General features: G+C 45.7%; 1 protein-coding gene across 22 annotated transcripts in view; it reads right to left on the bottom strand.

The window, feature by feature from the left end:
• Positions 1–26,894, bottom strand: part of PPFIA1 (PPFI scaffold protein A1) — an 807,831-nt gene that overhangs the window by 207,847 nt on the left and 573,090 nt on the right. For all 22 annotated transcript variants that reach the window (XM_078684274.1, XM_078684276.1, XM_078684283.1 and 19 more), the window contains one exon: positions 2,944–3,144. In XM_078684274.1, coding sequence (XP_078540400.1) covers positions 2,944–3,144 — 201 coding nt within the window. The remainder of the gene's footprint in view (positions 1–2,943; positions 3,145–26,894) is intronic.

The raw sequence follows: 26,894 nt of genomic DNA, 5'->3' as shown, positions 1-26,894 counted from the left end.
CTTACTTCTGGACTTAAATTCTTCCAAAGAATGTACTAGCTCCACATTTGAATGGAGCTTGGCGCCAGTGCTGTCATAGAAATTGGAGGAAGTGGCATCTGCGGCCTTGGGAGCCATGATTGGCACTGGCAGCATTGCTATATAGTGCACTACTGGAAAGTAGTGAGGTGGTACAGCATCGGAGGGAGACACGTCTGCGCCGAACACTGGCGTGGCAACAAAGGGCACTGAGATCCTTACGGGTGTGTAGTCTCACTTAACGATTGATTGATTAATTAACATAGGCACGTCTCGAGGCCCCAGGTGGCCTGAAGGCGGGCCAAAGGGGTTCGCTGTCCTGGAGAAAAGTCTGAAAATGGTGATCTGACTCCAGGGACAAGAAGTTGGGAAATGCTGGCATCAGCGCAGTCTCATCTGGGGTCATATCTGTTGAGACTCTAGATACAGGTTAGTGCGAATGAGAATCTGCAAGCGCCATTGTTGCCAGTTCAGAGGGGTCTAAGGGTACTAACTCGGTCTCAGAGACGACAATCATGTGGGAGATGAGGGTGCAGAGGTAATTTACCTTGCTTTAAAAAAGAGTGCTAATGTTTCTTGTGCTTTCTTGAGGAGTGCGATGTTAGTGACCTACAGCTGGCCTGAAAATGACACCGGCCTAGTTGGTCCTCACAGGCCTGCGCGGTGAATTGCTAGACCACCTTCTCTTTACTTGACATAGTATGCATATTGCAGTAGGGATGGCATAAATTGGATAACTGGTACAACCCCAGGCAGCACACGCATATAGAATGAGGGTCTTTACTGGATATCGGTCTCTCACAGTCCCTATAGGGTTTGATTAAAGGATACTATGGGAGATAGATCTCCTAGCCCAGCACAAAATTTAAGACATTTTGAAGTGACAAGGTGCAAGCTCCAGATGTAATTTGAATACGCAAACTATAGAGAACGGAATGTCGACATGCTGGGTGGGAGCTATAAGGACTGTGACTTTGTTAGATGTCCCTTTTGGTGCTGACAAGGAGACAGCACCCCTTAATGGCTTAGAGAGCTTTGAAGTTTTCGGATCCAATCTTTCGCCAGCGATTATTCAACAGGTGTGGAATATTTCAGTAAAAGTAGCCACTGCAAAAATCGGATTTCTTGGCCGGTCATCATTCAGGACAATTCTGTATGATGACACACATGCCTTTTTTAACAAACAAAATATCTTAACCCTATGTTTGGAATGTCTCTGTAACACATGATATGACAGACTACTTGATTCTTCTAGTCTAGACTCGTACACTAAATGTACGAGTCTTTCCCAGATAACCACTGTCAGGCATGATGAAAAAGTGCTTAGAGATTTGTTACATCTCTAACCTGAGCCCCACATTTAGCAGAAATCGCATTAATAGTACTCCACATCTATGTTAGGCCACGTCTAAAAATAACAAGAACGATCTGAACCTATATTTTTATATAGAGGACACCACAATGTATATTTTAAGTGAGCTATAAGGATACACAAGTGTCTACTTACTATCTAGGACATGGATACATGAGCTTTCTGAAAATAAATGGGTGGAATAACTAATGGCCAGATGTATGAAACGTTCTTACAAATTTGCAGAATTGGGCCAAGGCTCCTGGCTGTGAATAAATTAGCAGTGTGCTCTATTTAAGCTTTTAAAAAACACTATTTTCCCCTTAGGAAGCAGTCACTAAGAAGAAGGGCTAAGGAGTTTTTGGGAATCTTAGGGTCATGTAGACATGACAGACTAAAGTCAGAATAGAACATGCACACCTGAAAGAAAGTAGGACTGAGTATTCTTGTTGACTTCTAATTCATAAGGAGGTCAGCACCATTTGCCTTCTATGTAATATGAAGCAATACCCTAATCTCCTGTGAAATTAGTTCTTAGCTTCTGTAGCAGGTGGCAAATAATACATGTCCTTATAAATATCACTGGATAATAAGAACTACTTATCTTGATAAGAGTGTAGTCAATATCACAAACGGAAAAATAATTAATCATGTCAATAACACAATGAAAGCAGCAGGAACAAATATGAATTATAAGCTAAGGAAACCCTCAATGTTTTACAACCAGCTACAAACCTTCCCATAGACAATATATTCTAGGACAAATAATATATATCTAAAAAGAGGCATCTACAAACCCGAGTGAGAAACACCATTAAATATTTGTGTAAGGCTGAAACAGAAGTCAGACAACCAGTGAGCCTCGTATGATCGCGAGATAAAAGAAAACTAAAATGGCAGTGCAGACTAGGCCTAGACAGGCCCTTCTTGCATCATATGCACAGTGAGGCTTTTGTCCCCCCACTGCATCGAGCGCAGCATGCTACTAAAAACTAAGTAATCTGCTAACAGTTGATTGGCTATGTAGAAGATACCATGGTAGAGGAGATCTAAACTGTAGGCTGTCATATTCTGTGCATCAAAGACAAGTGCCAATGATGCTAGTCATTTTTCTGAATTTGAGTTGTAGACCAAATGAGCTTTAGAACAAAATGCACATTTCAAATACAAAACCTTTCATTGACAGGATTTTGGTTTAAATTACTACAAGAGCAGGGAGACTTAACAAGTGTTCTGCCTATTTCATAAGAAGTTAATTGTTTACAATTGTCTACAACATTTTTTTAAACAAATTTTTAATATTGAAATTTGAAAGTGGTACTATAATCACAAAACTGACCATTTGAAATTGCCGATACAATAATACTTTCAATTAAGAAAATGTCTACTGGCAACTTCCATCCAAATGCAATACAAATTGCACCTATTCTTTATCTCTTAAATATTACAAGCATTATTAAAGAAATTGTTTCAATTAGAAAGTTAAAAACACTGAGCAAATCTACTTCTAAAACCAGAAACTATGGATACAAAATAATAGCTTTGCAATTCAACGCGTCCTTAATTACTCTTACCGTTCTCGATGTGGGTGGCGCCGATGGACTGGTTAAGGACATGATCTCCTGAATGGCAAGTCTCAGCTTTAGCCTATGCAAGGGGTTACTAATTCCAATTTCTCGTTGTATTTCAGTATCCGACAGTGCAGACATAATAGCTCCACTTTTAACGTTTGCACGACAGGCCGCCACATACCAGGCAGGCATTCCAACCCAAAGCTGTCAAACAAGACAAGAAAAAACATAGTTTAGAGACACTAGGCTGTCAAGTTCTTATTATACACTGTTCAAGTCAGGATAAACAGACTTCATTGAGGATATAAGAAATATGGGAAGACATAAAATTCATTTAATAGCAGTTTGCCACGAGTTGCAGATTAGCAAGCTTACAAGGTGAAGCCATTTACTACATGAATAGGATAGAAACATGCTAAAAAAAAATAAAATTCTTTTAACAATTCGAACATAAATAGACTATCTATATAGAGTGCAGTAATCAACTGTTCCCTGCTTTAGCACCCATTAATAAAACCGGATTTATTTACTTGAATCAGTATAAAGGTGATTGCAGAGGACTATGATGACTGGCGTGGCTTATGACTGAAACTTTCTAATCAGCGCTTCTGCTTGCTACCATCTGGCATAGCCTGAAAACACATTTTGAGAGGAGCAGATTAGGTGCCTAAAATCTAAGGGGCAGGAGGACAAACTGATACCCAGCATTCGGCGGGCAAGAATATTAGTAGGGACAAAAGGAAAATATCAGAAAAGAGGCCCTTGAAGAGTGACAGTAATGAATGTTAGAATCAGATGTACCAGCACTTTAAGGGACTTTTGTCTCGATCTGCGTGGAATCCCAATCTGTAAATTATACTTTTTTCATTCTAGGCTAACACATAGGACTATTTTATCATTCAAGGAATTTGTAAGTAGTATCAGTAAGAAGTTCAGAGCTGGGCATGATCATTATGATTATATATAAGCAGATACCTATAGCTCCAACTTTAATAGAGTTGGATTATTGACAGAAACGTGTACGCTGATGGACAAGATGCTGGAATTACCAAAGGATCAGAAGACCCAGCCACCTAGAGAGATGTCATGTCCCTAGATGCACAGGGAGGTAGGTCTTGTCAGTTGTCTCAGGAGTTCTTGTTAACTTTCTGAACTCCTAGCGGTCACAAGTGGTATACTCTTCATAGCAACCTTCAACATTTCTTCGTGCAGCCTCTCTTGGGATTCCAACTGTTTCCTCCACTCTCCTTGCCAAGGTCAGAGTCGGGCATGTAGATAAAATCGAGTGACTATGTTAGAAGCCACATTGCTTATAGGTATAAGAAACTACACACACACCTGGAAAGAACAGTCTAGTGCTGAATGGGAAGATATGGAATGTGCACCTGGAACATGTTCAGCAATGTTTGCTTCCTCATGGAATTGCACTAGCTCATTAGCAAACATTCCTGCTAACAACTACATCTCACACCCACAGAGTGCTGTACAAGTTTCAAGTTTCAAGTTTTATTTATTATGTTTTGGCTCTCAATGAGGGCCACATAAAGAATAGACATTACATAGTACAATAATGACAAATAATATGAATATATGAACTTACATAATTAGTAATACAGGACAAAGCACAACAATTATCAGTTTTTAAAGTGAGCCACGGCATCATTACAGCAACCTAATAAATATTTAAGAACCCTTTAAAAAATCTAAAAATCCTACAACAAAACAATTCATTAGGAGGGCAGTAAAGTGCATGTATAAACAGTTTAACATTTAAGATTCCCAATTGTAGACAAATAGGCTTAATCCACTTAAATCGCAAAGAACGTAAGGCAGGGCAAACAAACAAGACGTGGTTACGATCTTGAACAGCGACATCACAAAAATTACATATCGGGGAGCTTCCGTGCCATTTTGCTAAGAGTGAATTAAGTGGGAGTAAATCATGTCGTAGGAGATACCATAACCTACGCACTCCATGAGGAATATTCCAAGTCAAATATTGTTGGGTCAGCTTGGGGGAATATGTCTCCAACAGAGGTTCCCTATTATATAATCTGGGTTGGGCAAGGGTATCCAGCCTATAACATAACTCCCACGAGGCTCTTTTTAGTGAGATTTTAAGCTCAGAAGGAGAAAGTGAAAATAGGGTACCCTCATCCAACTCCAACAGGGCCACAGCTTTCCTAAAATTTTTTAGTAGAGAGGAAAAATCATTAAGATTACCCAGTAATTCCTTTTTAACAAGCTCTCTTAGTGTACCTGGTTTTCCTCTAGCCAAGCATGCTACCCATCTTACTAATGCCACCAATCCCTGTGTCCAACAACTGCGGAGTCCAAATTCTAGTCTGCATGAAGAAGTAGAACATGCATTACTTAGGGACATAATTTTCCGAAGCACCCGTCCTTCCATTTTTTGAAGGAATCCCCAATATTTCATTTCCACTAATTCTATTCCATATAAGAGAGTAGCTGGCACTTTTGCTTTAAAGACTTCCAAAAAAAGAGAGAAATGTCTCTTCCCCGTAGCATTATATAACGAGCACAACCCCCTTCCATGGGTCAATGCTTTACGAGAGTTATGTTCGATATGAGGTGTCTCACTAAGATTAGATGATATTATTTTACCCAAGAACGGATATGTTTTAACCACGTCTAGCCTTTGCCCCCCTATAGACCACCTATACTTGCTCGATCTACATTTTCTTTTACCAAAAATGCACATGATTTTACTTTTTGACGAATTAATTTTCATATGGTGTACTACAGCAAATTCATGCAATGCAAGCAGGCGATTAGATAGACCCTTCGGGGTCAAATCCAAAATAAGAATATCGTCTGCGTACATTAGGATAGATATAGCAGATCCTCCAATTTTCGGCGCAGCACCCTCACAAGATGAAATAAAAATTGGGAGGTCGGCTATATACAAAGAGAACAATATAGGTGCTAACATGCACCCTTGTTTGAGGCCGTTCTGAGAGGGAATAGATGTTGTAATACCCTCTTCACCACCTTGTAGTACCTTACACCATGTATTCGTGTGCAAAGAACGGACCAACGCAAGTAAGTATCCTGGCATACCCAATGTCGCCAGTTTTCTCCACAGCGTTGGACGGTCCACTCTGTCAAACGCCGCGGAGAAATCAATAAATGCGGCATATAAGCCACCATCACGGATACGTACATACTTGTCACTGATCACCTGTAGCATCGTCAAATTATCAAGCGTTCCGTGGTCTTCACGGAAACCAGTTTGTTCCATTGGTAAAATCTTATTAGTTTCTGCCCATTCCATAATTAACATTAATACGCATTTAGCGAAAATTTTCCCTATGGCATCTAATAACGCTATTAGGCGGTAATTAGATGGCAGCTCCCGATCTCCCTTTTTAAATATAGGAATTAATATACTGCCCCTCCAGGAGTCAGGGACAGTTCTTGTTAAAAAGCAAGCCTGAAATAAGGGGAGAAGAATCCGACTCCAAGTAGAAATATCCTGCTTAATGATTGTCATAGGGAGTTCGTCTGGACCCATGGCTCCAGTAGAGCGCATACTCTTTATTGCCGACACTATTATTTTTTCTGTAGGTAAATTGCATTTTTGTAAATCATTTGATTCCATCATACCAATATCCTCCAATACTTCATTTGGGGCATATAATGCGGTTACAAATACTGTCCAGACTTTTTCGCTTATGGATATAGGACGGGGAGTTACTATGGTACCACAACCTTTTCTTATTATAGACCAGAATTCTCTGGTTCGATTAAAGGTTATTGCCTCCCTCAGGCTAATCCAGAGAAGATCCTCTTTTTCTTTTTTCAGTTTGAGTCTCAATCTAACTCTTCTGCGTTTTAATAATGCTAGTAGAGACTCATTTTCTACCGTTCTATTAAGATACTGATTCCTGATTAGTGCATTTATCTCCCTATTCAGAAAAAATAGTGGACTAGGTGAAAAGTGAGGTTTTTTTGGACCTCCCTTTTTCTTAGCGAATCCAATGACTTTTTTAATAAAAGTTTCAAATTGCAGGAATTCTGTTCCCTCCCACTGGTCAAGTTCTAATAGGGTTTGAGCCAGAAGGCTTTGTACATCCTTCATGGAAGAGGAACCCCAAAAACATCTACCCGATCTTCGATCAATAGAGAGATCTCTATGCTTTAAGGACCAAGCATTAGTTTCAGAAGGGGTTAATAAAAGAGTCAGATTTATTATTTTGTGATCACTCAGTATAGAATGAGTGACCTCCATATCCTCAATCAAGTGGAATGACTCAAAATCCGTAATGGCATAGTCCAAAATAGACTCTCCCCTATACGAACCATGTGTGAAGTGGGCAGGACTATCAGAGGGCATTCTGCCATTAATAATAAGCCCTTCTAAGAGGCTTAGTTCCTCCAACAGGATCTTACCTCTTTTACTAGTTTTTATATTAGGAGGCCAGGACATTTGGGGTATATTATATACTTCTTCCTTCAGTTTATTTCTAAACTTAACTAGAGAAGAGTTGGATATTTTACTGTTTAGATCTCCTACCATTAGTATATAGGGGGGGTATTCAGCATTCATTAGGTTCGCTACATAGGAAAACATTCGCTTCATGACACAATTAAAACATTCCTCAGGGGGAATATATGCGTTTAAAATAACAAACGAAGACCGCGTTCCAACTTTGCCCAGGTTAGTGATAGTTACAGATTGAAAAAGATTACTAGAATCAGAATAATGCGTGTAATGCCATTGAAAAGAGGTAGATAGCAAACAAGCGATTCCTCCTTTCGCATGGCCTTTTTTTGAAGATTTTGCAGGGGCCTCTAGGACAAAAAACTCATTCCCTATATAGGGGAGCTTTTTACACCACGTCTCCTGCAAACATATTACATCGACATTTAATTTAGATAGAAAGTCAAATTTCTCAGGGGAATTAAACATGCCAGCAGCATTCCAAGAGACAATTTTTAAGTTATTGTTAAAGATGTTGGAAAAGTCTTGGGTTGTTCACACAATTAGTAGAAAGAACCCCCGGCAGCCAGTTCCACATCTGATTGTCTTCTATTAAAGGAGCATCTGCATGTTCAGGCAATGGCAAGGCCTGAGATACCATTCTTTTGCCCTTTGTGATCCAGATTTTCAGATCTTTATTACCAGAATAACCGTCATCATATATAGATGCTGGATTACTAATACTATCTCTAGGGGCAGTAGATGTGGATCTATTATAGAATGGCAGTACATCAATTCCTCTACATTGGAAAAATTCTGCTTGTTGTAAAACAAGATTAGTAATTATTTTAGAATAAAATATTACTCTTGTTCGCTGTCCAATGATTGATTTTACTGGGAAAACCAGGTCAATATCATTCGACAGAATCAGTTTTAAGTTTTCAGTTTCCTTAAAGCAGTTAAGAAGCCAAGATCTATTCATTTTTACATCTTGATCAAACAACGGAAGAAAATCCAGTATTAATGTATCTACTGTTTTCAATTCACATTTTACTGGTTGAGGAGTTGGGCCACTAATAGTATTAAGTTGGGGTCGAAAAGTAAATGCAGTTGGATTTAATACTTTTACTATTTGTGGCGGAATGTCTATAACATCAGTCAACACAGATAAAGGTTCCGGGGCTAGTACCACATGAGCAGAAGACTGCTCATTTGTACAGCTCCTAATCGTTCTATTTTCTAATACATCATTAGGTGCATCGCCCATTGCTTTATTTTTAGTTACATTCAATAGTGGATTTTCCCCATTTCCTGGCTCCTCTCGTGCATCAGCACATATGCTTTGGAAAATAATTTGCCTTGGTCTTTTTTTCTTATATTTACGTAATAACTTCCTATTTTTTCCTTTTATTCTTTCTTTTCTAGTTTTAGTCTGAGCCTGCACTCCATCTTGGCCCTTTTTTTCATTGACAAAGATTGGAAAAAGATCATTTCCCGTCGTTTGCACCATCTCTATTAAACTATCATCTTTGTCAGTGAGTTTTATAGATTTACTCTCTCCAGTGGGAGATAGGACAGAGCTCTTTGGGGGTGGATGGGTGTCTGCTTTGACAGTTAATTTCAAAGGAATATTGCCCTGCAAAAGATTAGTACAAATTGACAGGCTCTGAGCTGCGGATTCAGTAGAGGGTAATATAATCTTTTCTACTACAGGTTCAGAGGTCGGTGCTTGGACATTAGCACCCTTTTTCACCAACATTTCCTTCAAAATCTCAGACACAGATGATAGAATACAATCAGAACTCACAGCAAATTTACCAAGGAGCAGCAGTATAGATGACAATATTTGTTCAAGCGCTATCAACGATTCTGATATCGGTTTCTCATTTTTTGGGTAGCTAGATTGAACAAAAGAACAAATCCCTGATATATTAAGGTGAGGAGATTTCAAATCACTGTGTGTTAAATAGTCATCTTGAGATTTGTTTGATGGAGTGCTACTATATAGAAGCATTCCAGATGGTGTTGCTCTAATTGGAATTTTACTGTCCACAGCCTGGGCAGAGGATTTCTTATCCATGTATCGACCACAAAGTTCAAGATCAATACTAGTGGAGATGGATGTAGCAGCAAAGTCTTCACCTTCCTTTTCTCTCTCAGTAAAAATATTATGATCATGTGCCAAGAAAATACTATCCATCTTTTGAGGGGAAATAGATTGTTTTAATTCAATCGGTACACCAATGTTTGAATCTATTTCTAACTTAATTTGTGATTGGGAGTGAGGCGATATACCAGACTTTGAAATTATTGGGTCTTTTGCAAGTTTATTTCCTGATTTTTCCCAAATATGTTCCAGTTGCATCTGACCTTTTATTAACGCGCTATTTTCAGATTTTTTCCTCAGGCATGTAGGTTCAGATATCACCTCTTCTTTATCCTTTAGTACTTTCCCGGAACGTAGTTTCTTGGTAGACATGATTAATCTTTAAGATATAGTCCTTCCGTTTAATAGGCAATCACAAATAATCGGACACCAAATATAAAAATATAAATAGTCGGTTACGGAAGATAGCCGAAGAGATCACAATAAACAGATAGCAGGAATATAGTCAAGAGATCATCCGTATATTGATGTATGTAAGTTTGCTGCAGTATCAGAGCAGCAAAGAATAAAATTAACAAATAAATCTAAAATAACAGGGCCCAGCCCGGCCTACCTCGGCCACTGAGGGCCACAGAGGGCCCGCCCTTTGCCCGGGCTTAGCCCGGCGACCGCCCGCGCGCGTCCCGCGACGCGGAGGGAGTGCCGGTATTTCAAGCGCCTCCGTGCGCGGTGATTGGCGTTGGTGGGCGGGACTATCCCGCAAGGGCTACTGGATGATGTAGTCCTCCCACTCGGCAGCCGCTTGGTGTAAAGATGAGCGGCGGCGGGGAGGACTAGCAGGCAGCAAGACAACAGGTGGCAGTACCTTAGCGCTATGACAGCGCAGCTCAAACGCAGCCAAAACAGCAGTCAGAGGTCGGGAGTGTAGAAAGGGTTCACTGGTGTCCGCGTCAGCGTTTCCCGCTCCCCTACGGGAGCGCCGGTATTTCAAGCGCCTCCGTGCGCGGTGATTGGCGTTGGTGGGCGGGACTATCCCGCAAGGGCTACTGGATGATGTAGTCCTCCCACTCGGCAGCCGCTTGGTGTAAAGATGAGCGGCGGCGGGGAGGACTAGCAGGCAGCAAGACAACAGGTGGCAGTACCTTAGCGCTATGACAGCGCAGCTCAAACGCAGCCAAAACAGCAGTCAGAGGTCGGGAGTGTAGAAAGGGTTCACTGGTGTCCGCGTCAGCGTTTCCCGCTCCCCTACGGGAGCGCCGGTATTTCAAGCGCCTCCGTGCGCGGTGATTGGCGTTGGTGGGCGGGACTATCCCGCAAGGGCTACTGGATGATGTAGTCCTCCCACTCGGCAGCCGCTTGGTGTAAAGATGAGCGGCGGCGGGGAGGACTAGCAGGCAGCAAGACAACAGGTGGCAGTACCTTAGCGCTATGACAGCGCAGCTCAAACGCAGCCAAAACAGCAGTCAGAGGTCGGGAGTGTAGAAAGGGTTCACTGGTGTCCGCGTCAGTGCTGTACAAATGCACCCCTCACCTGGTGGTGCACAAGTGATACGGTTGTGGAACAAGTTTATCTGCCTTAACCTCTGTTTGAAAGGATCAACAAGCAGGGGCAGACACCTCCCAAGCAGAGGATAACAGGTCTGTTGTGCAGATGATGGAAGCTTCAGAATCACAGTTTCTAGCTGTCTTTGCAGAGAAGGTTCAGTATTACAATGTAACATCAGACAAGTAATACTACACACTCAAGAGTGTAAAAATGACACTGGAACCAAGAACATATATGTTGACAAACACATATATGTATATGTTAACACATAATCATACATTCATATACATATTCCATTTAGTCATCTTTATACAAAACAAACCCATGCATGTATATACATGTAGTAGTATTTACTTGGCCAGGCATACTGCACATATGTAGTGCATAAGGAATATGCTACTGACCAGTATGCATCTGTTCTTGGCATTTAGGGCTGCTGACATTCATATCTGTGCATAGATCGCCGCCTAGTGTTGGGTCCGGATGATTACACATTGTTGTCCTGCAAGAGTCTTCGAAGTATCACGAGATAGGTGGCTCCTCTCTCGGACTACAGTGCGCATGGGCATCCTCTCCATCCTCAGATTATTTTTCGCCATTGTGGCAGAGATGGAGTATAGTACAGTAAGAGATGTCCATGCAAAGAGTGAATGCTACAGCTGCGACAGGCACCGGGGAGGCGGGTGGGCGATATGAATGTCAGCAGCCCTACATGCCAAGAACAGATGCATACTGGTAAGTAGCATATTCCGTTCGAGGCATGTGGGCTGCTGAATTCATATCTGTGCATAGAATGTATAGCAGTATCTCCCATAGCGGTGGACGCCTGTGTCAGCTGCAGCAGTCTGAAAAAGAGTTTTGAGAACAGCCTGTCCTACAGCAGCTTGCTTTTTGGAATGTACACAATAGTGTTTGGTAAATGTATGTATGGTTGACCATCCCTCGGGTTGTTCTACTGTGAGGTACTCTCTCTATTCTTCACAACTTTTCTGTTGGTGAATTACTTGGTCCTGTGTGATTTATTATTTTTAAGTGAAAAGAGTACATCCAGACCCTTTTGTATATGTTATTGGACATATCCAAGGTAGGAGTGATAATTTATATCCCTACCCGGTCCACGTTAAATAAGGATGTCTACATGGGCGAGGCACTAATTGTTTGAGGACTTGCTAGGAGTCTCCCTGACGCAGCAATGGTAAGACTTGTTGCAGAGTGAGCATGTGGAAATGCTCTGATAAAATGTACAGGTTGAGGGGCCTGAGGTCCAATATTGGTCTGAGAGAACCGTCCTTTTTTGGAATGAGGAAGTATAGTGAGTATACTCCTGTTCCTTGATGTTGGAGTGGGACTGGTTGTATGGCCCCCTTTTGCAGCATACTGATGACCTCTTGCTGCAGTAATGTTATATGTTCCTGTGACATTGGACGGTGTACGGGTGGTATATTGGGTGGGGTTGATGTGAGTTCTAGGCAATAGCCATGTTGGATAATTTGCCTGACCCACTTGTCTGTAGTGATGTTTAACCAGACTGGCAGGAATTGTTGTAGTCTTCCCCCGACCGGTGTTAAATGGTCTGGGGGTAGTGCCAAGAAGTCACTGTTTGGTGTTAGTGGAGGATCTCTTGGCATTGCCTCCACGACCTCTGCCCTTGTATTTATTTCCTCTGTTTCCTCTGTATCCACCCCTGTTTGTGTTCCTATTGTATGTTGATTGCGTATTAGTTTTGTATGTGGAGGATTGCTGCGATGTGTTACCTCGCGCTCCTCTTCTATAATTGGAGCGACGAAAGGAGCCTCTGTATTGTTGGGACTGAAGAGCTCCCATGGACTTTGCAGAAGTGAGTCAACTGCTGGACCAAATAAAAAATCTGGATTTATAGGCTGGTTAAGAATTGTGGCCTGTACTTCATTCTTAAATCCAGATTTGCGAAGCCATGCGTGCCTCCTAAGCAGTACGCTTGTGTTGATAGATCTGGCAGCTGTATCTGCCGCGTCTAGAGCGCACTTAATGGAGGCATTGGTGATGAGCTTTCCCTCCTGTATAAGTTCATCTGCCTGCTCCTTGTAAGGCTCAGGTAAGTGTTGGAGTAGTCCCTCTAAACTATCATAGTGCGCCCTGTCATATGTGGCCAGCAAAGCCTGAGTTTTGGCTATTCTCCATGAGTTTGCTGCTTGAGCTGCTACTCTCTTGCCGGATGCTTATAAAATCTTTGACTCCTTGTCAGGAGGAGGAGTCTCTCCAGTAGTTTGTGAATTAGCACGCTTTCGTGCGTTGGATACCACCAGTGAGTCTAAAGGCAGTTGTCCCCTGATGTAAGTAGGGTCTACTGGTGCAGCCCTATACTTTTTCTCTATTCTAGGGTTGATGACACGTGCCCTAGCAGTGTCTTTGAATATGTAATTTGCGTGCTTTAGGACGCCCTTTAACATGGGGAGTGTTTTGACACTTCTTGCTGATGTTGCTAGCGTATCAAATAGAAAATCTTCTTCTATAGCATCTGAATGCATGTCTACATTATGGTAACTTGCTGCTCTATCTATTAAAGAGTTAAAAGCCACTGTGTCTTCTGTGGGTGATTGCTTAGCTGGGTATACAGTAGGGTCTGTAATGGGTAGAGCCCCCTCAGTGTCTGGATCACACCCTCCCCTCCCCACCCCATGGTTGTGAATTGGGGTCTATATATGGGTTTTGTGGATATCCGAAACCCACATTGGCATCCTGATCTTCATCTGGGTTGTGGTCAGAGCGTGCAGGTGAGTATGGGGCAGCTGGAGAGATAGGTTGGAAAAGAATAGGAGAGGTTGCACAGTCTTTTCTTTTTGAGAGAAATTCTAGAAAAGTCTTCAGCAGGCACTGGTCTTTTCTTCTTTGTGTAAACAGTCACTTTCCCAGTATTTGGGTCAATATATAACTTGGACTGATCTTCTGTGGAGGGGTCTGGATGGATGATCTCCTCTTCCACAGTCTTTTGCTTTGGGGCCGTAGTTTTAGGTTTGACCTTCTTCGGTTCGATGCCTTTAATCGGTTCGACCGCTATTGGTGCCTGGATCGGTTTTTGAGGCTTTCCGACAGGTTTTGTCGGTCCGATGTCTTTTACAGGTTTCACCACTTTTTTCGGACCGAGCGGTTTCGTCGGTTCGGTAACTTCTTTCGGCTGTAGAGGTGTCCTCGGAGCCTGCGGCTTTGGCTTGATGCCCTACTTCGGATCGATGGGCTTCTGTTCCACCGGTTTGGTTTGGTCTACCTTAGGTTTCGGTTCGACGACCGCCTTGGGCGTAGCCCTTTTGCCTTCGTCGACAGGCTTCCTTCCTTTTTCGACAGTCGAACTCGATTTGGTCGATTCGACGGCCTTTGGCTTCGAAGGTTTACATGGAATGGTGGCCTTCGGGTCGGTGCCCTTTGGCTTTATCACCTTCGGTTCGACGACGTTCGGTCCGAACACTGTCGTGTCGATGAGTTTCGGTTTCGATGGAACCGTCCTTGGATTACGTGTCTCAGAAGGCTCTTTTTGTATGTTCTTAGCCGGGCGGTATGGCGGGGCTATAGAACCAGTTTTTAGATCTTGGCTAAGGCCTGTTGGCGATGCCTCGACCTGAGTCTCTGATATAGATGTAGTGTCTGTATGGGGCGGTGTACTCACGGTTCGCCCCTCGTCATCGGAGTCGTCTTCGACAGCTATGATGTCTTGATCGTATTCTTCGATATCGATGATTTGTTCTTCCTCGTCGATATAATATTCAGAGTCGTGCTCGGAGTATTGATCTTCCTCTTGATCCGAGTCTTCGGCGTCAACTACTTCTTCCTCATCGTCGAAGATATTCTCGGGCTCCGGTGCCAACCTCTGCATTTCTTGCCTTGCCGCCCGCCGATGCCGGATCGTCTTTTTGGACCGTAACTGGGCACAAGCTAGACAATTATGTTCATTATGATCTGGAGATAAACATTTGTTGCACACAGGATGCTTATCTGTGTGCGTGAACTTTGAGTTGCACTACGGGCAGTATTTGAATGCACTTCATTCCATCGACCGCTGGTCCACGTGGCGTCGAGAAGGCCTAACGGCCCGATTCGACGACCGGAGTGCAAACAAATGTTGAAGAAAGTTTATCGGTACCGATCATAAATACCGATGAATCCGAAGGCCTATTGGCCTTTTTGAAAAGTTTTTTCTTCGATTCCGAACTTGGAGTGCTGGAAGGTACATCCGAACCCAATGGCGGAAAAAAACAATCTGAGGATGGAGAGGATGCCCATGCGCACTGTAGTCCGAGGGAGGAGCCACCTATCTTGTGATACTTCGAAGACTCTTCCAGGACAACAATGTGCAATCATCCGGACCCAACACTAGGCGGCGATCTATGCACAGATATGAATTCAGCAGCCCACATGCCTCGAACATATAGACATTACATAGATTTGTGATGTTAGTAACTAATTATTTAAATTAGGGAGGTAACATATGACTGGCACTGCAATAATTGTTTTCAAGTAACCACACACACCGCCAGTACATGCTGTTCTATTATGAGCCGTATGGGTGCAGGGTATTTTCAGAACCTAAACAGTCACAAAGCTTCACAGCTCCGGCTAGCAAGCAAAGGAGAGTGGGGGGATCATGGTAGTGCTGCAGAAGGGGCAACATGGTGCCATATTTTACGACACTAACTGGTGACAAAGTAACTGTACTCTGATTAAGATTCTGAAAAAGTGAAGGCAACAATACTCCTATTTTTCAAAATCTGTTTCAGATCATTCCTTATGCTTGACAACCTCAATGGGACTCCCATTTTTATAACGTTTATTCATAGTGAGGTATAAAAAGTAATTCTTGGATCACCTGGTTGTGATCTTTGCGATCACAAGTCACACAGGATTGGTTCCTAGTAGGGTGCACCAGTCAAGATTTGTTTTCTGTGTGAAGGGTATCTACAATAGAGTAAGTGTGAGTCTAAATAAGAAAGGCAGGACATGGCCTTTTCTGCAGGGTCATCCCCAAACCTTTTTCCCTCCCTCGTCCTATTTTTGCTTAATTTGTTTAGTTTGCTTTTAGGACTCACTTTATCATTGCTAAACAGTGCTTGTGCTCTCTCCCTAAAACCTGTTAGATTGTCTTATATCCAATAGGCCTACTTAATTTACTAGAAATCCCTAGTAAAGTGTCCCTGCCTATGTTAATAGTCTGTCTGCAGCACTGATTGTGCCACCCACTCAAGTTGCTCTAAATATGTCTCAGGTCTGCCATTGCAGACTGAGTGTGTGCCGTTTTAAACTGCCATTTCGACCTGGCAAAGCAAACCTTTTACCAGACTCAAAGCACAAGTTACAACTTGTGTAACGCTATATCTGTAAGATACATTAGTTAGTGATAGATTCCTTACCTTGGAATATCCCCAGACGTCAGACTGGATCGGGAAAGTTTTTTGTCGGCAGTACCCCTGCACATCGGAAGGTGGCGTCATGCGGCTCCGCGTCCGTCGCTGTCATCGTATACGCTCAGATGACGTCACGTAGACTACTTGGGCACCACCCATGTGCGCGGACGTCAGTTCTGTACACAACTTTTCGCACCAGGAACGCAGAGCCATGCAAGAAACTGACCACTGGTGTCATGAAACTATGGCCCTGAAAGGGATGACCTTAACCTTAGAAATCAGTTCGCAGAACGGGGTGGATGGATGGGGTAATGAGGAATCTATCACTAACTAATGTCTCTTACAGATATAGATATATTGTTACACATGTAGTAACTTGTGCATCTGAAAGAAAAACGTTAGTGATAGATTCCTTACCTTAGAATAGATACCCCAGCAACACCAACCCCGGTGGTGGGTCTGCAAACAAGATTATACCAGAAAGTCACGGAGAACAGCACGGCCACAGAAGCCATCTCTCTGGACTCAACTGTCAAGGCAATAATTCTTGGTAAACGTGTGTAGAGAGGCCCACGTAGCTGCCTGACAAATGTCCTGAAAGGGAACACCGCGTCCCAAGGCAGTATTAGCTGCCATTGCCCTGGTAGAATGGGCACGCTGCCCCACAGGAGGCTCCTTCTTAGCCAACGTGTACCATGCTTTGATGAACAGAACAACCCACCGAGAGATGGTTCGTTTGTGCATGGCCAGACCTATTTTGGTGCCCACGTAGCCAACAAAAAGTTGGTCATCCACCCGGAACTGTTGTGTGTGCTACAGATAGAACGAGAGCGCACATTTTGTTCCAGACGGTGGAACCTCTCTTCCTCTTTTAAAGGATGTGGAAAGAAGGTGGGCAAAGTGACGGTCTGTCCGATGTGGAAGGGCGTGATAACCTTTGGCAAGAAAGAAGGACGGGTCTTAAAACCACCTTGTCTGGATGAATAGAAAGGAAAGGAGGTTTAGAAGTAAGAACCTGGAGCTCACTCACTCTTCTGGCAGACGCGATAGCTACAAAGAAAGCTGTCTTTAGAGTGAGAAGACGTAATGGACAGTTATGAAGGGCCTCAAAGGGAGCGTACATCAGATAGGTCAAGACAAGATTTAAGTCCCATTGAGGCATTATGAAAGGCACGGGAGGAAATGCCTTTGAGGAAGCGATTAACAACCGGGGACTTAAAATAGAAGGCTGAGCTGGAAACCGTAGTAAGGCGGAGATGGCCGAAAGAAAACCTTTGATAGTGCCCAGAGCAGAGCCCTGCTGGGCCAAAGAGAGAAGAGACAGAAGGAACTCAGAAAGAGGGGCAGAAAATGGATCCACAGCCTTTGCTGTGCACCATGTCACAAATTTGTTCCACCTGCAGGCGTATACCGTTTTAGTGGAGGGACGGGTGGCTTCCAGAATGACATCACAGACTTCAGGAGTAAGGTCGAAAGCTGTCAACTGTTGCTGCTCAATCGCCACACATGGAGGTGGAGGCTTGACAGGTTCGGGTTGAGGACCGTTCCCTGCTGATGCGACCGAAGATGCTCCCGAAGAGGCAGTCGGATCGGGGGATCGTTCGCCATGCTAAGTAGCTCGGGATACCAGTATCTTAGTGCCTAATCCAGAGCCACTAGAATGACTTGGGACCGGGCGCACCGAAAGTTCTACAGCACTCTGGGCAGAAGCGGTATAGGTGGAAAGGCGTCCACCAGACCGCAGCGCCACTCCTGACGAAAAGCGTCGCCGAGCGAGTGCTGCCTTGAAAATTACAACGCGCAGAACTGATGATATTGACCGTTCTCTTCCTTGGCGAATAGATCTAAGCAAGGCTTTCCACACTGCAGAAAGAGACTTTGAGCCAAGTCCGAGTTCAGATACCTTGGTGATGCATCATGCACCGGCGGCTGAGTTCGTCCGCCCTGGAGTTCAGAGAACCTGCCAGGTGTTCAACCACCAAGGTAATGCCTTGATGTTCCAGCCATGTCCAGAGGCGCAGAGCCTCCTGACATAGGGTCCACGACCCCACCCTGTCCTGTTTGTTGCAATACCACATGGCGGTGGTGTTGTCCGTGAACACCTGCACCACACTTCCCTGGACAGAGAGAAGGAATGTCTTCAGTGCAAGTTGGAACGCCTGAAGCTCCAAAAGATTGATATGGAGGTGGGACTCCGCCAGAGACCAGAGGCCTCTGATCTCTGCCTCTCCCAAGTTGCAGCCCCATCCCAGGAGGGACGCATCCGCCACCACTGTGTGCTCTGGTTGGGGAAGGGAGAGGGATCTGCCATTGACCCAATTGCGATCCGTGAGCCACCACTGCAAATGTCGTGCAGTGCTCTCCGAGATCTGGACATGATCGGACAGGTTGCCCTGATGCTGTGCCCACTGGAACTTCAGGTCCCACTGCAGAGCCCGCATATGCCAACTGGCTTGTTGCACTAACAGGATGCAGGAGGCCATGAGGCCAAGGAGCCGGAGGGTCATCCTGACTCAAACCTGGGATAGAGGCTGAAAAATCAGAATCATAGCCTGAATATCCCGGACTCGCTGCTTGGGAGGATAAACTCTGAACTGCGTCGAATCCAGAACCGCTTCGATGAAGGGGAGCTTCTGAGAGGGACTCAGGTGCGACTTCGGAAAAAGCAGGAGGTCGGCCGTAGTCTGTAGGTGGGAGACGACTGCCTGGGGCGAGCCCGCCTTCTACAGCCAGTCGTCGAGATAGGGGAAGACTGGAACCCCTGATCCACACAGATGAGCTGCGACCAACACCAACACTTTTGTGAACACCCGAGGGGCACTAGTAAGGTACACGGCAAACTGAAAGTGCTCTTGGCCTACTGCGAGCCGCAGGGAATGCCAGTGGGCCGGAAGGACGGAGATATGAAAATATGCGTCCGGCAAGTCCAACGCCAACATCTAGTCTCCAGGGACATGGGCAGCCAAGACCTGAGCCAGAGTCAACATCTTGAACTTCTCCTTCCAGAAGTAGCGCTTGACGTTCCTGAGGTCCAAGATGGGGAGCAGGCCGCCTTTCTCCTTCTTGGGGACCAGTTGTGGGAATTACAACCACATCCTACTTCTGGCCCAGGAACCAGCTCAATGGCCCCCTTGGCCAAGAGGGCCGTGACTTCCTGTTGGAGAAGCACAAAGTGATCCCCTAACATGCGGTGGAAATGCAAAGTGATCCCCCAACATGTGGTGGAAATGAGGTGGTATGGGGGGGGGGGCAGACTTGAAGGGGAGGGAGTAGCCCCTTCTGACGATTTGCAGCACCCACCTGTCCCAAGTGACCGAACACCAGCAGAGTCGGTGATGGCAAATCCTGCCGCCCACCGCGCGGACTAGGAAGGTTTTGAGGCAGATGCTCGGGGAGCGGCAGTGGACTGTCCCACACATTGGCCCCCTGTCCCGCCACGACAGAAACAACATCCGCAGCCGCGATGAGGTTGTTCTGCACAGGCTTTTGGCTGCATGAAGGTGTTGGAGTGCCCCTTCCGTGGCCACGAAAGGAACAAACAGCAGACGTGGTTAGTCGCGTGGTGGAGAAACCCAAGGACTCGGCCGTAGCCCGGGAGTCCTTAAAACGCTCCAGCACACTATTTACCTTATCGTCAAACAAGCGGGTACCATCAAAAGGCATGTCAATAAGGGAACTCTGAACAACCCCTGAAAACCCAGTGGACCGTAACCAGGCGTGACGACGGAGGGCCACTTGGGTGGAAATTGCCCTACCCAACGTGTCCGCTGTGTCTAGTCCACACCGGATGGCGTAATTTGCTGCATCTTTCCCCTCAGCCACAGTTTGGGAAAGCATTGCCCGAACTTTCTCCGGACAGTGAGGCAGCGGCTGCGCAACCGTGTCCCACACAGCGTGGGAGTAGCGGCCCAAGAGGCATGCGGTATTCACCGACCGCAGCCTTAAGCTGGCAGAGGAAAACGGTTTCTTGCCAAACTGTACCAGCTACTTATCCGGCGGGCGGTAGGGAATGCACTTTGGGAGGTGGAGGCTTGGAAGACCAGGCCTCAACAGAGTTGGGCGAGTCGTAAAATAGGTAGGGTCACCCGGGGCCGGGCGATGATGCCTCGCCACGTTTTTATCCACAGGGACACCCGTGGCTGGTCTAGACCAGGTGCCCATTAAAACATCCGTTAACGCTGCATTGAACGGTAGCAGAGGCTCCATAGAGCTTGCCGTTGGTTACCGTAGGCAGGTAAAGGGCCTCAGCTGCTCTACGGAGCAACACAGTGTATGTGGCGCCCTCCTCCATGGCCACAGCAGGTTGGGAAAGGAAACCAGGCTCAGAGGAGAGGTCAAGGCCACCTGCATCCTCCTACTCTTCAGCCCACTCCTACTCCGACTCGCACTGCCGTGCAAGAGGGTCCTCAAACCCCTCCCAGTCGTCCCCCTCCTCCACTGCCCGAGGCACAGGTTGCAGGGGAGGGACAGGGTAATATAAATGGTTCAACGGCACCGGGAACGGCGCCGATCCGGCTCCGTATGCCAGTTAGGGTCTCAACCCGGAGCAAAATTGTCCAGAAACCCAGGCAAGGGCAGAGGTGGTACAAACGGAACCCATTGCGTCACCAAGACCAACGGGGGGACGTCAGAGCATAAGCGCATCTTCAACGACTTCTTATGACGTCTCTAACCCGATTCAGAGTGTGAAGACTTCGACCCCGAGGAACGATGATGATGGCTCCACGATCGGTCCCTTGATCGACCCCTAGATCTCTAACGGTGCGGAGATGACTGCCGGGCCTCTAGGAACTTACGGGAACGCTGCCATAAGGCCTTCGGAGCCATGGCCAGGCAGTCAGAACATGGTGGCGCTCTAAACAGTAGAGACAGACGGCATGGGGGTCAGCCACTGATATTGCACGGCGACAGGCACTACAGGATTTAAACCCAGGCATCCCTACGTGGCACCAGGAGTCAAAGACTCAAAATAGTGGAGACAAAAAGTCTCAAAAAAGTTAATAAAAAAGTGACTAAGGTACGTGCTCTAACCATATCTGCACTGGCTGGCGCGGTAAAAGAAAGAACTGACGTAAGCGCGCATGGGTGGCACCTAAGTAGTCTCTGTGACGTCATCTCAGCGTATACGACGCCAGCAACGGACGCTGAGTCGCACAACGCCACCTTCTGACACGCAGGGGTACTGCTGATGAAAAACTTTCCGGATCCAGTCCGACACCTGGGGATATTCTAAGGTAAGGAATATATCACCAACGGGTCTCTTTCAGATCCTTCTTTTCACCCCTCGGGTAGGTCCTGGACAGCGAGGAGAGCAGGGTGCAATGTACTTATATAGTAGGGCATATATGATATAATATGATATGATAAATCTATTTATTGAGCGCACGTTCACCAGCGGTTTCTTGGCGCTTAGGCGGAGATGCATTAACAACAGGTCACGTAATTGTAATAGTGGCATATCAACATGTTAGTCAAGTGCGCATCAACCCCTCCCCTCAATAACAATGGCACCAGCAGGATAGCCTCCCCATCCAGCCCATGTAGACCAAGTTTATATTAAGGTTTCGTAGTAGCCTCTGTGTCAGCGTCCAGCTTCATAACACCTGCACCTTCGTTACCGTCGACAGGTCTCTTCTCCATATACAACGCCCAGTAGTTCTTGGGGCGACTGCGGGGGGGCATAAGCTCACTGTACAAGCTCGACTGTGTGCAACAATACAACATATCACGTGACCACCCAGATACCGTAGGTGCTGGGCCCCTCATCCATGTAAGAGCCACACACCGCTTGGCAACCAACAACGCCATGTCCACCAATCTGCGGTGTTCTGGGAGCACTCCCTTGGAATAGCCTAGCAACGCTAACAGTGGGGTGGGGGACAGCGTTAGACCACAGACCTCATTCAGTTTATCAAATACTGCCCTCCAGAAGGCTGCAACTCTCGGGCAAAGCCAGGCAAGGTGCAAAAAAATCGTCCGTCTGTGCTGAACAACGCTCACATCTAGGTGAATCACGTAAACCATATCGGCACAGTCGCTCAGGAGTGTAATAACCTCTGTTGAGGAATTTAAAATGTAAGAGACGATGACGCCCATTGAATTACACCGGTTTAATGTTAGCACAACAGTACTTCCATGTGTCTTCCGGGAGGTCCTGTTCAATGTCAGCCTGCCAGGCTAACCGTGGTTTTGCATAGTGTGTCGTCTTCTCAGCTAGTATGCCATGATATATCCGTGAGATAAGCCTGGTGGGCGATTTGGCCGTCACTATATCGTTATACACTGTAACGGTCGGGGGTTCAGTCATGTCGTCCCCCAGCAGGTCTCTAAGAGCCAGCCGCACTCTGTGGTACTGAAATTGCGTGAGTGCCGTGGCCTCCTGACCTTCTCCATCACACACCTCGCTCCACTGCCTAACCACTCCGCCCAGAAACAAATCTCCCATCTTATGGACATTGAGTTTCGCAAGAGCCGATAAGACTCCACGGTCTTTGCAGGGGCCAAGCCATGCACACCAGTCAATCCTGGCTTCCGGTGCGTACAGCAACAAGCAGACCTGTGCATCCATAAGGTGATACCAGGCATGCGTAACCACATTAATCGAGTCCAGCAGACCAGTACGGCGATCCCGTGGTCTGGCAAGTAAAGCCGGCACTGGTGTCGGGTCCGTCACTATAGTTTCAATGCGGATGTGAGGGGCGTCCATAGGACCATGCATCCATCCATAAGCATGAGCACCCTGAGCCGTCCAGTAGTACAGTTCAAGATCAGGGGCTTGCAGTCCCCCGTTCTCGTATGATCGTATCAGTATATCCCACGCCACTCTGGGTTGTTTGCCATCCCACACCAGCCGCAACACCAGCGCGTGCAGCTGTTTAAAAAAGGCCTGTGATAGCACCATTGGTATGTTGCTGAACAGGAACAAAAACCGGGGGAGTACCGTCATTTTTAACAATGAAATTCGGCCCATTAAGGAGAGGGGGAGACCCTTCCATTTTTCCACATCCTCCAGTTTGGAAACCGCTACCCCATAGTTCTCTCGCAGGACCACTTCTGAATCTGTATGAAGTTTTATTCCCAGGTATAGGACCACATCTGTGGTCCACTGTATAGGGTACTCCGATTCTACCCGACTCGTGGCTGGTGTGAGCGGAAACATTACCGTTTTACTCCAATTAACTTTAATACCGGAGTGCGAACTAAACAGTACAACCTCCCTAAGCACTCTGGGGAGGTTTTCCTCTGGGTTCCTTACATAAAGCAGGGTATCATCTGCGTACGTGGACACAATTAAATTATACTTTGTAAATCGAATTCCTCAGTGACCATGGTATTCTCTTAATGCACAAGCTAGTGGTTCCGCTACGAGAGCGTATAGGAGAGGGGAAAGCGGGCAGCCCTGTCGAGTGCCACGATAAATTGAAAAGGACTCAGTCATAACCGCGCCGATCCTAACGCTAGCCGTGGGCGAATTATAAAGTGTGTTCACGAGTTGAAGGAAGAGGTCTCCCACCCCCATTCGCTGCAGCACTGCTCGCAGGAAAGGCCATTCAACGGAGTCAAATGCCTTTTCCATGTCGAGGAAAACCGCTACCGCCGGTATGTCCTGACAAGTACGTCGGAATGCTGCAAACACTGTGCGCAGGTTGTAAGTAAGGGTACAGCCAGTAACGAAGCCTGCCTGTTCGGGCAAAACCAGGAACGGGATCAAGGGGCTAATGCGATTAGCAATAACTTTCGCGAAGATCTTGGCATCCACATTAAGTAGAAATAACGGCCGGTATGAGGCACAGTCCTCCGGGGGCTTACCTCGTTTTAGTAATGTTATAATGGTAGCTTCCCGCATAGTGGGAGGCATGTCTTAAGAGATTTCCTACACTGAGGAAAGGAAGGAACTAGATGCAGTGCGGGGGAGGGTGGGAGGGTGTTCCAGAAGTGAGGGCCAGGGATGAGAATCTAAGTCCACCATGTTTTTTGCGTTTGAATGAGCAATGAGTTAGTAGGTTCAGACTGGATGAACGTAGCTCGCGAGAGGGGGCATATCGCTGCATTCTAGTGGCAATAAAAACAGGTACATGGGAGGACAAGGCTCTGTAGATCAGGCAGCCAAGTTTGTAGAGGCTGCGCTGGGTAAGTGGAAGCTAGTGCAGACTCTTAAGCAAGGGTATCGCGTGATGGAATTTCGGCTGGCCGTTAACAAGCCTAGCGGCTTGATTCTGTACCATTGGTAACCGGTACGATTGGTATGCAGGGATTCCGGAGTACAAGGAATTGGCGTAATCAATACGCGAAATTACCAAGGCCAGAGTAACTTGGAGGAGAGCCAAAAAGGATAGGAATCTGCTTATTTTCCGAATTCTTCGCCGGTGGAAGAAACAAGCGGAAACCACTGAATTAATCTGGGCCTTCATGATGAGATCACTGCTAATTGTGCTACCTAAACTTTTGACCGTGCTGACTGGGGAGGGTGGGCATCCCAAAGAACAGGGCCAGAAGTTTGAGTTCCAAGGGTTAGCTGAGTACCTAGAAAGGATCAACACAGTCTTTCAGGGTTGAGCTTTAACTGGTTTAAGTTCATCCAGTTGCTGATTAAGTTCATGGTCGATTGAAAGTTCTCCATAGAGGAGGGTGATGAAACCATATTGAAAACAAGCTGGAGGTCATCAGCATTATTAAAAGTAACTACATCTCTCTTTCGAAGCTCTAAAATCAGAGGGAAAATATACAGATTAAAAAGAAGACGGGAGAGAGAAAAGCCCTGGGGGACCTCGCAGATCATTCTTTTTTTCTGATAGGAAAAATTGGAGAGACGAATCGCTTGGTAGCGATCATTGAGAAAAGAGATGATCCATCTTAGCGAGGGGCCCCCTGATGCCGGCGCACTCGATCTGATCAACCAACAAGTTGGGGTGGACTGTGTCGAAAGCCGCCGACAGATCCAGTAGCACTAGTGCCTGCATGATTTTTTGGTCAGCCCCCTTTAGGAGTTCGTCGTGAACAGTCAGAACAATGGACTCGGTAGAATGTTCGGGCCTAAAGCCAGCTTGATGAGAGTCTAAATAATGGTAGTGTTCCACAAATGTGCTAAGGCATTTACCTACATAGGCCTCCAAGATTTTACCCAGAAAGGGTAGCAGCGATATGGGGCGGAAGTTGGTAAGCACAAGGGGTCAGAGCCTGTTTTTTTTAAGATAGGAGCAACTACCGCTGTCTTGAAGAGGTTAGGGACAGTGCCCGTGATAAGGGTGTTGTTGAGGAGCGATAAGGGAGGTTCAGGAATATGGAGAAAGAGCTCCCGGGCAATATGAGGAGGGCAACTGTCCAACGGGGAGCCTGAGCGAACCCTTTTGAGGAGGGGAAAGAAAACCTCGCAAGTGATCAGTGGAATAAGATCAAGGTGGGGAGGATTACGATAGACACAACCGGGATCAGTGGATGAGGTGGCCTTGGGGATGCTGGCTTTGATATTGATAATTTTGTCAATAAAATAAGTATTAAGAGAGTCACAGAGGGATTGTGATGGGGAGGGTTTAACAGTGATACGGTCAGGTTTTACGAGTTCGTCCACGATGGAGAAGATGTCTTTAGCTTTGTTAGTGGATTCCAGGATTTTCAGAGAAAAATAATCTGATTTGGCTCTGGGAATGTCACTTTTGTAGTCTTTAAGGGCTGATATAAAGATGGATTTTTTGATGGGACAGTAGTCCTTTCTCCACTTGCACACAATTTGGCGCAAGGCAAGTTTCTTGTTCTTGAGAATGTTAGTAAACCAATGCTGGGCATCATGGGGCCTCTTGTCGTTAAGCGTTTACAGAGGAGCCAGACTATTTCTCGCCGAGGCCAAACAGGCATTGATGTTTTCTGTCCGAGTATGTGGCGAGGCCAGATGGCACGTGGGTTGAGCGGTACAAGGCAAGGAGGTGGCTAATTGGGAACAAAATGTTGTGATATCTACCCGGATCCAGTTACTGACCATGGAAGAATTTGGTGGAGGAGCTTTGATGACTAAGGGATTAGCAATGGAAAATAAAATAAGGTGGTGATCAGATCATGTGCAGGGAGTGATTAGTAGGTCAGTGATATCGAGACTGGAGGTCCAGGCCTGATCCTTTCATGTGGGTGGTTACTTTGTTGTGCTGAGTGAAGTTCATTCCTATCAGCAAATCAGTAAAGTCTGCAGAGCAAGAGCTTTCTCGCAAATCATGTGGCCAATAGTTAAAGTCGCCAATGATCAATTCTCTGGCATGGTTAATAGCCAACTCCGCAATCAAATTACCGAATAATTTAGAGAAATTGGGCATGTGGAGAGGAGGCACAGGTAAATAAGGAGCCATTGAATTAGAGCTTAAAAAGGAGACTGTCAACAGAGGAAATTATTGATGTGGTTAGAGAAGTAAATTTGTGTGACTGAGATTATGGCCGCAACCTCACCCCCCACCTTACTCTTAAGCCTGTTGGCCTGGCGGGCATAGTAGTTGTCCAGGA

Source organism: Lissotriton helveticus, chromosome 3_2, assembly GCF_964261635.1.
Source record: "Lissotriton helveticus chromosome 3_2, aLisHel1.1, whole genome shotgun sequence".
NCBI lineage: Eukaryota > Metazoa > Chordata > Amphibia > Caudata > Salamandridae > Lissotriton > Lissotriton helveticus.
This window is presented reverse-complemented; position numbering and strand designations above follow the sequence as displayed.